The following is a 12,381-nucleotide window of genomic DNA, read 5'->3' as shown; positions in this document are numbered from 1 at the left end:
CCAGAATTGTTTACATTCTGGCAATCTTTCTTGTCCAATTGCACCACAGCCGTCACAGGCTCTTTCTTAGCTTTTTTTTTGTTTCTCGAGATTTTTTGATTTTGACACGAATACATTCGATTTTACGCTTACACCAGCACTTTCACTTCTATTTTTAATTTCCAAAATTTTCATTTCATCGATCACATAACTAACTGCTTGATCCTACAGTTTTAACATATCTAGTAAATTGACAATGTAACTACACGATTCTCGTAACGTTTTTAATAGATGATTCAACTTTTTTCTTCATTTACAGCAGCACCAGCTGCTTTCGACTTATTTACTGATTCTTCAAATTCACCAGTAAAAACTGATGATTCTTGAAAATCCTTTAACCTGAGTTTCTCCAGCTTATTCCAGTATGTAATCTGCAAGGCCATCAATTGCTTTAAATACATGGCATCAAACTTTTACATTATCATGAATGCCGTATCCAAATCATCAACAAATTCCAGCTGCTTATTTAAAATAGCACTGTCAATATAATTCATGGCCTTCAAGTCGTTCTCGGCCCATTCATCTTCTTTGTCCGTCGATACTTTTTCTCTTTATATTACCGTTGCATACTTCGTTAACCTTAAAATTTTAGTTATCCTTTTGTTCCAGTGTGCATAATCATGCCCATCAAACATAGGTATTGAAAGTTCCGCCATTATAGAAATGCTCGCTTTCTCTCTTGGATCTTCTAGATTTTTTGATTCTTGTCTCTCCTTGAAAATGTACTTTTTCAACAACATCATGTCTTCAATCACATTCACCAAAATTTTTCTTAAACTTCTCAGTGTTGGATTGACACTTTTTTTTATCTGTGACTAGTTGCATATAATCTCTTTAATGTTTTAAGCTTTAATGGAACACGTGAATAAAAACGGTACACTTTAACATGAACTTTTTATTTTAGTGTTGGATTTACACTTTTATCACATGTAATAACCGAGCTGCTACCATGTTAATATATTCAGGAATTTATTCCATGGATCAGGAAATGAGCAAACACACCTTGTTATAGTTAATAAGATTTAATAGAGAAAGAAAAAATTATAAGAACGATACACATTACAGCCAACGACAAACGGCTCCTTGCGTGCGTGACCGCATACTTCGATGGACAGACGAGATATCTCTTGTACCCACGTTTGAATGCTAAGCATCCACATATATCACATTATTGCAGCTTGCCAGAGATGACGTCCCTAGTTGATCTTTAATACTTACACATATATATCCGTTCGTATAAATGTACAATATATATACGTAACATATACAACTGAGAGTAAGATCATCAATCGATTGCATTTTAATTTATTTTTAAGTATGAAGTTTTTTATGAGGCAAGTTTTATTGTTGATATTTGTGATAAACTGTAAATAAAATTTTTTACACTACCTGAAAGGTGGACTATACACACGAACAACTAGCAGTTACTATATGTAAGCTAATAGTAGGATCACAATTCAAGGTGTATCAACTTCATTTTAATTGATATTTGAGCTTAAACTTCTTGATACGCTAAGTTTTTATTTGCTAATGTTAATTATTAACTATGTAAAAAGTTGTTGAATAGAGTATGTAATTTTATGACATGATACTAATACATACTTCATTTCAATTTCACTTGGTTATACGGTAATATATATAGTGGAAGTATCGTCCGGTCTAATCTGTTTATTATTGTAAGTTAACTAGTGACCCCCCTGTCTTGGCTTTGCACAAGACTGCCCTTCGTATCTATTTAAAAATCTGGATAACATTTGTGATTAGTCATCAGGGTTGTAACGGAAAACTTATTTCTCACGTAATGGATTCATTTTTTGTAGATTTTGAAGCTGCTGTTTCAATCTTAATAAATGTTTTGCGTGCATTTTCAGACGCCTACAATTATAAACATTTGAAGCTTTTCTTTCAATTCGCTCTCTTGCAACTACAGGCATGGTTGAAACTTTTGTGAGCCTTAAGGCTACTTTTTGTCAACTGTCCATTGCCCTTAATAGGACCAGTGAGCTAAACTGTTTCTTGACTGAAGTTTCCAGCAAATGTGACTACCTAGATACTTCAGTGTGATCTTTTCTGGCCTGCTGTTGTATCACTAATTAGAAGGACAATTACAAAGTCTGAAGCGTTGGAACTAAATGTAGAGCTTTTTGCCAACGTCTCCTAGTGTGACTCCAAAAACTTTTATGTTCAAACCAACTTTTTTTTGCAGAGCTCAGTTGTTTTGGTGATCTAAGGTAGGGAGATTGGTTTATGAATCTTGCCTCTTGAAAACTGTCCCATTTGCTCAAGTTTATTTTTCCTTCATAGCTTTACTGTTGGGTTCATCCAACGCAGACATCGAAGAGGATTCGTGATTCCTCGTTGAATGCTTAGAGTTGAGAGGATAATGCAGGATTGTTAATAGTCAGGGTATCCAACTTCGTGGCTAAAAATTCTGCTCGTGACGTCTACCAGTGAATGACTGACATGCGTTAATAGTGGTTGGCTGTATATAGTCTTTGAGTCAACGAATCATTGCTAAAAATGTAATAAATGTAATAAAGATGTATGTAAAAACAACGTCCAATGGTAGTACTATCAAATTTTGTATTTATTGAAAGACAAAACGACTTTTCGGCCGTTTGGACAATGTCCCGGCCCTCATCAGGTACAAAAATCTATTACTAACAAAACTTCTTTACAATACAATTTTTGGTAAGATACAATAAACGCAAATTAAGTTGAGTGCATAACATACGTCTGACTCCTACAAAAGGGATGTAAAATCGTTATGTCGTCAGAGTTTCAAGTTTAGTTTCTTTTATACCCTGCACATACACAAATGACATAGTACACGCTCATAACACAATCAAAAAAAAAAAAAGCAGTTCCTTGTGAGACACACATAAACAGTTCATGTTTTTTTAATACTCTTAAAAAAAAGGGATCCTAAAATCATGTACATCAAGTTAGACCCCTTTCTTAATTCACTTAATGAGAGACTTACAACAACTTCTTAATTACTCTGTATCTTGTTGTCTATTAATATTGTTATTTAAGTTATAGTATTATTACAATAATTAAAGTAATGAAATGTATATTTAACATTTCAGAAAAAAGGTCCTTTCTGTAATTTAGTTCAATGTCAAAAATTTTTATTTTATCAAAATTGAGGTTATGTGTCAATTCAATGCTATTTTGTGATAGAACAGATGTATCTTTTTTTCTTTATGTCTCTTTTGTGTTCTGCCAGTAAATGACATTATTTTAATCGAGTGACTCAGTTACATCTTTTCCAAGTAAAAAGAAAGTATTTGTTGGTAAGGTAGTTGAACGTTAGATGGCTCTTAAAAGAGTTAATAAGATAGATGGTTAATTAAGAATTATAAATTCTTATGATAGTACTAAAAAAAGCCAGTGTTATAACTTTAAGTCATTCGTTCTTATTATTATTTTTGATGATAGAGAGTCGGCTGTGGGTAGACTTTTACTCTCAGAGACTATGCGTATGGAGACCGTACTGCAGGGTGGTATGCTGCTGGCCGAAGAATATCTCATCTTCGGGTTGTTCTCCGGATAAATAACAATTCACCGTTGGTTGGAAAAGTGGGCCTAGATATTACCACCTCTGTGGGTATGCTGCCGTTAGAACAAGCCACTGAGGAAATGTCCGATGAAACTTCCAGTTGATGTAGCTGCTCGAACTTCTTTAAGGTGTTTTCCCTGGCGTGCTGTTGTGAAAAAATCTGCTCTGGTAGCACTAGGTTAGTTGGAAGACCAGCCTCAAAACCCTGAAGTGTTAGAGCAGACTGATTGGGACCAGAAACGTTGACACTCAGAATACCTTTTATTTCTATCACTTATTAAGGTGGTTCTTTCGTGACTTTCGAGTCAAAGGTGTAACCATCAAGTTGATATTTATTAGTGCTGCTTTAATTTCATACGATAATTTGTTAATACTATTTATTTAGGCAAATAAAGTGCTCATTCAGAATTTTAGATTACAATAAATGGATATAAAAGTTCGTAGAAATAATTATCTAAAATTCGCGATTATCCTCAAAATACGAGTAGTGGAGGCTTTCCTATGCTTTCAACATAGGGAACGAAAATGTATGCCTGTGTTTCTTTCAATATCTTTTGATTTAGTCCGTAAACACATGTATTTCAAGATAGCAGTATATTTGGAGTTGCGTAAGCTGTATTGTGTCAGTTTTTTACTTTATTACGTTTAGTAAATAAATAACTAGGCAAAAACTTACAGTAAAAAATAATTGGTTGCTATAAGAGAACATGTTTGGAATTTAATTTTCATTTATGATTTTCTTGCATTTATTTTCGTCAGCCTACTCTGAAATTTAGATAGGTACTATATTGTAACTCAATAAATGATTTCTCAAGATTGCATGCCATTCTGTTCATAATCATTTCATAAAAGAACCACTTTAATCATAGTGATATGAGATGGAATTTGACGTAAGTCACTTGCCAAGTGAAGAAGAGCGTTCTCAGTAACCACGATACGCAGCTGCAGAGTTCACAAGCTTTTCTCTTGATGCACTGCCAGTGAGCGACTATGGTATTCGAAAATTTGCTCAGGGATATTATAACTAGACTTGCTTACTCTTATCGCAGGTAGCTTTGATTTTGTTTGTACACCACGTGAAAAAGCTAACGTATTTTTGGAAAACTTTCAGCTTATTTTTTCCATTTGTTATTGATTCTTCTAAAATAGTAGCTATATTAAGACCATCAGTGTAAAGAATCAGTGTAAAAAATATAAGCCAGATCAGTTGAGTAGGTTTCGCTGTTAGCGATTACAACGGTTTTTGCGACTTTGTTTCATACGTTAGTATGAGTAACAGAGAAAGTAATTTATTTCACGAGGCAAATCATAGAATTTTAGAGGTTATCAAATTATAACGTATTATTTAATATATCATTATATTTGTAAATACCATAAGATTAAAAAAAAAATTGAAAACGATTGTATAAATACATCTTCTATGGAAACATCATTTTATTACACGAAAAAGTATGGCAAATTAAATAACTGTGTAAATTGGCGTGAGAAGCACGCAGGGGGTAAGGTCTTGATAGGACATACATCGATATAAATTGAGAGAAAAGATCTAATACATACTCTACGTACTTCTAACACATGTTTTCATAATAGTGGAAGTTTTCAATCCATACTATTAACCTACATTATCGCATTTAAAAAAGGGAGTTTTATGTAAAATATCGCACACATGAAGCATGGTCTATATTTATGTACGATATGTATTGTTAACGGATCTCTAGGAGGAGACCAAGAGAAAGTCATTATATGACAGAAACCTTCTTGATATAACTAGTACAAGTGCTTTAACGTGATCAGTTTTAGTGAGGATCTTAGATGACTACGATAATAGGTACCTATTATTTACAACGGTGACTTAGTTTTACAAGTAGTTTTTGCCTTGACTGTCGTGTTCTTAAAGAACTACGTATATCAATACCTTTATTTGTGGTGAGGTAGCATTTTGTCAGATTTTGAAAGGAAGAGTTCTTAAATATATGTGGGAAAAATCAAGTTTTAAGGTACGATCCTAAAAACTATCCTTACTACATTAATATATGTATTCAAAATGAGAAAGGGATACAAATGCTCCAAGATTTAAGTTAAATTAATTGTTTCTTTAAATTTATTCATTCTAAGATAGTGCAACAAAAGTTTATGTCTCATGAAAATGAAAAAAATAGTATAATTCGCAGTAACCGTACTCTTTTGTTTTTGGTAGAGCCATAGTAGAAGGGCAGTGAGATGTAAAGCTTGAACCTACTACTCACTGATAATTTCTCATTTAGACTGTTCACTGACTCTTGATTGCTTATTATTACCTTAGCTTTCTTTTTCTTAGTATAGTGTTTCTCCTTCTTGTATCAAGTAGAGAAATATTTAATTCTAATTTTGGACTAGACGAATAATTTTTTCCGTCACATTATTAATATACAGGCTATTCAAATGAATGAAAATTTGATATATGCTTATGCTTTTTTTCATTCCACCATAATAAACAGAAATCGTTACTTTTCTAAAGTACAGGAAAAAGTTGTATTAATATTTACATTTTAGTTTTAAGACTTTTTTCCTAAGTTTTAAAAAGTTTTATAGATATACTTATTTTTTCTGCCTTAAGATAACCCTTACGTTTGCTTCATTGCTAAGTGTGACGTTATAATCATCCAATCATCACCACACATTTTGACATGATATTTACTTTATATTTAATTGATTTCTTACAAGATTCTGACTTGGTTTTTGTTTGATTGTGCCCTGGTGCTAACTTATTTACTTACACCTAGTAATGAATATTACCTGATTCTGCAATAAAAATCTAGTTAAAATGAACTAAGAATTATGTGCAAATCTGATATCCATTCAGTTTATACCATATCTGAGCATGAGGTGAGTAAAAGCTGAATGTTATTGACCGTTATAAAAAAACTTATCTCTGTGTACATTCAATACTTCATATAAGCTGGCTACAGTTCTACACTTATTAGTATTTTCTTAGATGTAGCAGCTACTCACATAGTTATTTTTCAATAACTAAATATTTTTACTTATGCTCATTAGGTATTTGTTTCCAAGGATGATAAGCTTTACTATGTACGATTGTCGGCAATGTTGTTGCCTTGGCTTACAAGTTAGTGTAGAGTTATTTAAAAGAAACCAAAGTCTAGCCAAAGTAAAAATATTATTTATACTTTACCTTTTGTTAAAAGCCAGAGCTTTTCCTATATCTGAGCCTCCAGTCACAAGAGTTGCAATTGATCCAGAAATGTTATGACGATTTAGTATTCTGGATATGATTTTAGTCACAGCTATAGATGATAGTGAAGTTGTTGGTGAGCTTTTCCAAACTGTGGTGTTTCCACATACCAAAGCAATTGCATTATTCCATCCAAATACCTAAAATAATTCACCAATAACGTTCATTTAAAATTTTCAACAAAAAATATACATGCAATAAAGAAGTATTTGAAAATGTAGAAAAAAAAAAGATTAAGGAAGTATTGACTAGACGTTACTTTTACGCGTCATACTTCAAAGAAAACTAATTTAATCAAATAAAACCTTTTTAAATATATTTCGTCATTTTTTTTCACTATTTAACTGTAAATTAAATAGTAATTAATCATAATGTATCCTTATATTCTTTCAAATAATGTTCCATACGACAGAACTTGACACCAAGGTTTATTGATTTATATGTCAATTTAATTTTCTTGACTATTTTTACTATTTTAAATATAACTTGAGATAAAATCTAACAAAAAATGTATTCAATATGACTAAAAAAGAAAATTTAATCCATTTACTGACACTTTTAACTAAAAAATCATACAGCTATAGAATACTGCCCACAAAAGTAAATACTTACGAACGATTTTGACGTTGCCTAAAAATATGGAAATATAGTTTTTAATAAGATTTCGAAATAATTTATAAATTTCTTAAAACAAAAATCTTATTATTTAAAAAAAAATGACTTTCCCAAATATGACATAGTCTCCTAAAACTTTTTACTTTACAAAATAAGTTGCTTGAGTATATTTTAACATAAAATATTTATTTTCCGGCAAGCTTGACTTCTTTAACATAGAATTACTTCAGCAGTTAATGTTACGAACTTAAATTTATAAAAATATGTATAAAAAAATTAAGGCGATGTTTTATATCCTTACTTACTTATGAGTATTTTACTTTACGAATTCAGTATAACTAGTTATTTTGAGCTCATCTTTCTTTTCGGTTGAGATACAAGCCCTTTCGTATATCTTTTTTCCAAACAGTTGTTTTCATTAAATATGTGCCATCGTCATTTGTTTCTAAAGCTATTTTGTAGCTTAAAAGACCTAAGGTATCCACGGAGCAATAGCACTTATGTGGAAAATTCAATTTTTTTTACATGGGCTCACCAGCATTTTTAAAACCTTTGAGGTAGGAAATGTTATTGTTCTTATCAGGGGTACAAAGTTTAACTGCCGCTTTGTGCCCTCAGGTATCACTTTTTGCCCTTGTTATCACTGTCAGCTCACGGGCAGACTTTTTTTTAGCTCTCTTTGGGCCCAAAGAATTTTTTTGCATCAGGGCCCAAAGTAATTTACTGGGTACAAAGTATCTACGGGTACAAAGTCGCACTATGTGCCCTCGGTAGAAAATCAATATACCTGACTTGGGCACCATCATACAATACTGCCCTCTTTAAGTGCTCGTATTTCTACTTTGCTTCCAAGTGACGTAATGTACTGTTAAAATTGTGTAAAAATGTTAGTTTGAGAATAACATTTTTATCAGAATCAGGCAATAATAAAAAAAAAGTTTCACGTGAGTCTTATCTCTTTTTAATATAGGTATAACAAAAATTATTTTAAACCTACGTTTATTCCTTCATATGAATAACTTTCAATCGTTTATTGTGTTTTAATACTTAGGTCAATTATTCGTATAATTTTTAGTTTTTGGTATTTTTTTTACAGATGAAAAGCAACGCTTTATCTACTTAATAAGCTTATGTTACTATTTAATTTATACTTTAAATCTTATGCAAGCTAATAAAATATATTGACAGTGCAATACACTAAAAAAATATATTTAATCCACTTAACGTATCTCATTATAAGGCTGTGTTAAGGTTTGGAAGGTTTGTGTAGAATGCGTTACAGAAACAACTGTATAGTGTCAGTAAACACACAAACACACACACACACACACACACGTACGTGCGCGTGTGTATATATATATGTATATATTTCTATATAATATAGTTGTTTTAGGGTATTCAGCCTCTAACCCCCGTTCACCCCCTTCCACCCCCATCTATCCCCCATCCATCCCACTCAAATTAACTTGTTAATAATTTATTTTCTTGCCGTTTTGATAATTCATTACATCTCCTTCTATCTCCCTCAATCTTCCCTTATGATTACGAATAACTACAAAATGTAAGTTGATTGTAGATAGATGAAATTTTTTTTGAATTATTGAAATATTTTGGACCAAGCAATACGACATTTTTTCAATTATATTACTAAAAGGGATAACAAGTCATAGAACATTTTTAATTACCATTAGATTTAAATAACATTGACGGTTTTTTTAAATACGAAACTAATCAAAAAAAATCCCGAGAAGTAAATGTAATTATTGAACACGAAGCTTCAATGATCTCTAGAAAAGCCTCGGAAATAGTGAATAAAACTGTGAAAGATTTATGTAATAATGATTTTCCATTCAGTGAAAAATAATTCATTTTAGGAAGCAATTTTAGACAAATACTTGCAGTTATAAAGCATGGGTATAAAAGTTCTACCATTTTATTTTATAGTTTTTACATAATTACTCAAACAATAAAGTATTTATTTCTATGAAAACACTTGCAAAGGGATGGAAAACTGATAATATTTGTAACCAAATGTATGGGGATGGTACAAGCAGCTGTTTAAAAAGAGTCATTTTGACCCCCCATAAGGAACGCTCGTTTATTTTAAATAATCAAATTTTGAGTTTTATTAAGGGTCAGTACATACTTATTACAGTATAGATTATGCACAATATGAAGGTAGTGATTACTGTAAAGATACTGTAAAAAAATTTTCGAAAATAAACTCTGAATTATATACATGAAGGATAACCCCTTCATGTTTTAAATGAAAAAATACACGCTATTGTTACGTTAATAAGAAATTTGAGTTTATTTGATGGTTCGCGCAATGGCACTAGACTACGTATAACAAAAATATTAAAATATAGTTTAAAGGCAGAAAAAATAACTTGTCAAGAATATAGTAAGAGAGATGTCAAACCGAGAATCACTTTAAATATCAGTAAAAATATTTTTACCGTCAATTATAGATAGAAAACAGTTTCTATTAGTTCTAGCTTTTCCCATAAAAATAAGTTAATTACAAGGTCAAAGCTTCGACAAATTAGTATTTTTTTTTATAATAAATCTTTGTTTTCTCTTGGACAACTGTACGTATTAGTATCAACATCTAAAAATCCTTAGAATATATTTATATAAAGTGATCCAGAAAATCAATCAAATATTAAAAATTTCGTATGGCCAGAGGTTTTTAATCATTAAGGAATCAATTAATTTTTTGTCAAAGTTTGTTCTTTATAATTTTTTTTTTCTGTAAAAAATTTAGTTTTGAAATAAATTTTAATTTATTTTGAAAATTAAAGTTTAAGCAAGTAGAAACAAAAAGAATTACTTATTTATAACGATACTATATTTTTAAGTTCTTACTTAAAAAAAAAAAACAGAAATACTGACACTACAAAAATTTTTATGTATGTTATAACTTCGACCTATATTCTGAAAAATCTTAAAGCTTAGTTAAAAATTAATCTTACGAAATTCAAGAATAGGACATCCTTTAATTTTGGATTCAAAGTTTTACTATTACAAAAATCGTCCTAAACTTTAAACGCAAAATTTAGAATATTATAAATTTTGTAATTCCATTTTCAAAAACAAACACTACATTACTACTGTAAAATTGTTTTTATTTTTGTATAAATAACTTGAGACTTAGTCAATTGTGTAGACTGTATAATTCTCAGTATATAAATATTGCGAGTCTTATTTTGAACTAATTTTTGTAATCTCATTTACAAAAAGATTGTTGAAATTATAATTTTTAATATTGATTAAAGAACATTTTTAATTAATATTTTCATACACACATGTACATTCTGCTATTACAAAAAAATCTTTATAATAAAATTTCCATCTCTGAATACCTTAACTTTAAGTCTATGTTGTATCGACCATATGATAAAATATAGTCATACGAACCTGTATGTTGTATGTATATTATAATAAATTAAAAGATTCGCAACATCATCAAGAAAAGTAGAACAAACTAAATAAAATAATGTTACAGAGATAAAGAGATAACTTGCTCGTTGTACTCAATTATATAACAAGCTCATCATTCCGTAGATTAAGTTAATGCTTGGGAAGATGGCGCGCTGGGGGCACATCCCCACTAGTGTATATATATATATATATCTTCCTATATTATATAGTCATAAGAGTTAGAGCGATGTTTTGAAATTAATTATGATCAATATACATTTATTACATCTATAAATTTTAAGTAACAATTAATATAATTCGGGTATTTTTCCCTACTTCGTAAATCTAATTTGCAATTACGGGGGTTGGTGCGCAAAGCGCGCAGGGGGCATATATGGTTATAAGAGCTTAGAAATATCTATTGACACATACAGCATAGACAGCTCATTTAAAAAAGGGAGCCACTATAAGAAATAATAAAGCTCACCAGCAAAAATTCAAGGGCACATCTCTCTGTCTATATTAACTTTACCACTTTTATTTAAAATTAGCAGCTTGTTCTTTATATTTCTTTAAAAACATACCAGTTATCATACCCCAGCGTAAAAAATTTATTCCCGAGTATTTTCAAAAAATGCCATAGTCTTCCGAATTCTATAAAATATACTTCAGCATATTATTTTCATACTAACAATTAATTTTATTATATTTTAAAGCCTTGAAAAATATTAATACAAACCTTATTTTGAAAAAATTACACTTATAACACAATGAAAGGGGGGGTTGGCGCGCGGAGCGCGCAGGGGGGCGGAGCCCCACTAGTATATTTATATATATACAAGTAGGTCTTCGCATCCCTGTAAAGCAAAAACGTAATGTCACAAAAAAAAATTTGTTAAAATTTACAAAATTAACGTAGAAGCATTTTTAAATAAAAAAAAAAACTTTTGTTGATCTAAAAATTTTGAATATTGTGGCTCTGTACAAAGTATGAAGTACATTTATGACCACATTCACACAGGTTAAGTGAATAATGAATCATTCGTGGAAGTCCAAGATGTTGATAATGAGAAAAAAAAATGATAGCTGAAATTATATTAAGAGTCAATACTTAGGTTTAATGAAAGCTGCGTAAGGATTACAAGAACTTTCGATTTGTTGTTCAAGTCATTACATAATTATTTTAATAATTTATTAAAAAAACAAATAAAAATTTTTTTAGATAAAAAAAAGGATCTTAAACATGATAGAAAAAAGGCAAACACCACAAACAGCATATATCAAATTGAAAAAAAAATTGTAAATTTTGTACAATTAATAAGATATGTTAACATTTCTAAGTATAGTACTTTAAGTAACCAACTCACAATTTATAAGAAACGAGAGCATATAAATTTGAAAACACTAGTAAAAAGATCATACATAGTTTTTTCTAAAGATTATACAAGATTTATTTCTAAATCCATACTAAATAAAGTAAGTGGAGCAACATTATTTAACAGCTTACAAA

General features: G+C 30.3%; 1 protein-coding gene across 1 annotated transcript in view; it reads right to left on the bottom strand.

Annotated features, from left to right (window-relative positions):
• Positions 1-12,381, bottom strand: part of Aldh7A1 (aldehyde dehydrogenase 7 family member A1) — a 631,978-nt gene that overhangs the window by 325,406 nt on the left and 294,191 nt on the right. The window contains exon 4 of the mRNA XM_089594934.1: positions 6,774-6,973. Coding sequence (XP_089451060.1) covers positions 6,774-6,973 — 200 coding nt within the window. The remainder of the gene's footprint in view (positions 1-6,773; positions 6,974-12,381) is intronic.

This window comes from Copidosoma floridanum, unplaced genomic scaffold (genome assembly GCF_036245765.1).
Source record: "Copidosoma floridanum isolate Cflo_tuat_1 unplaced genomic scaffold, Cflo_Japanese_pri ptg000021l, whole genome shotgun sequence".
Lineage (NCBI taxonomy): Eukaryota > Metazoa > Arthropoda > Insecta > Hymenoptera > Encyrtidae > Copidosoma > Copidosoma floridanum.
Note: the sequence above shows the minus strand (reverse complement) of the source record. Positions and strands in the feature narration are given on the sequence as shown.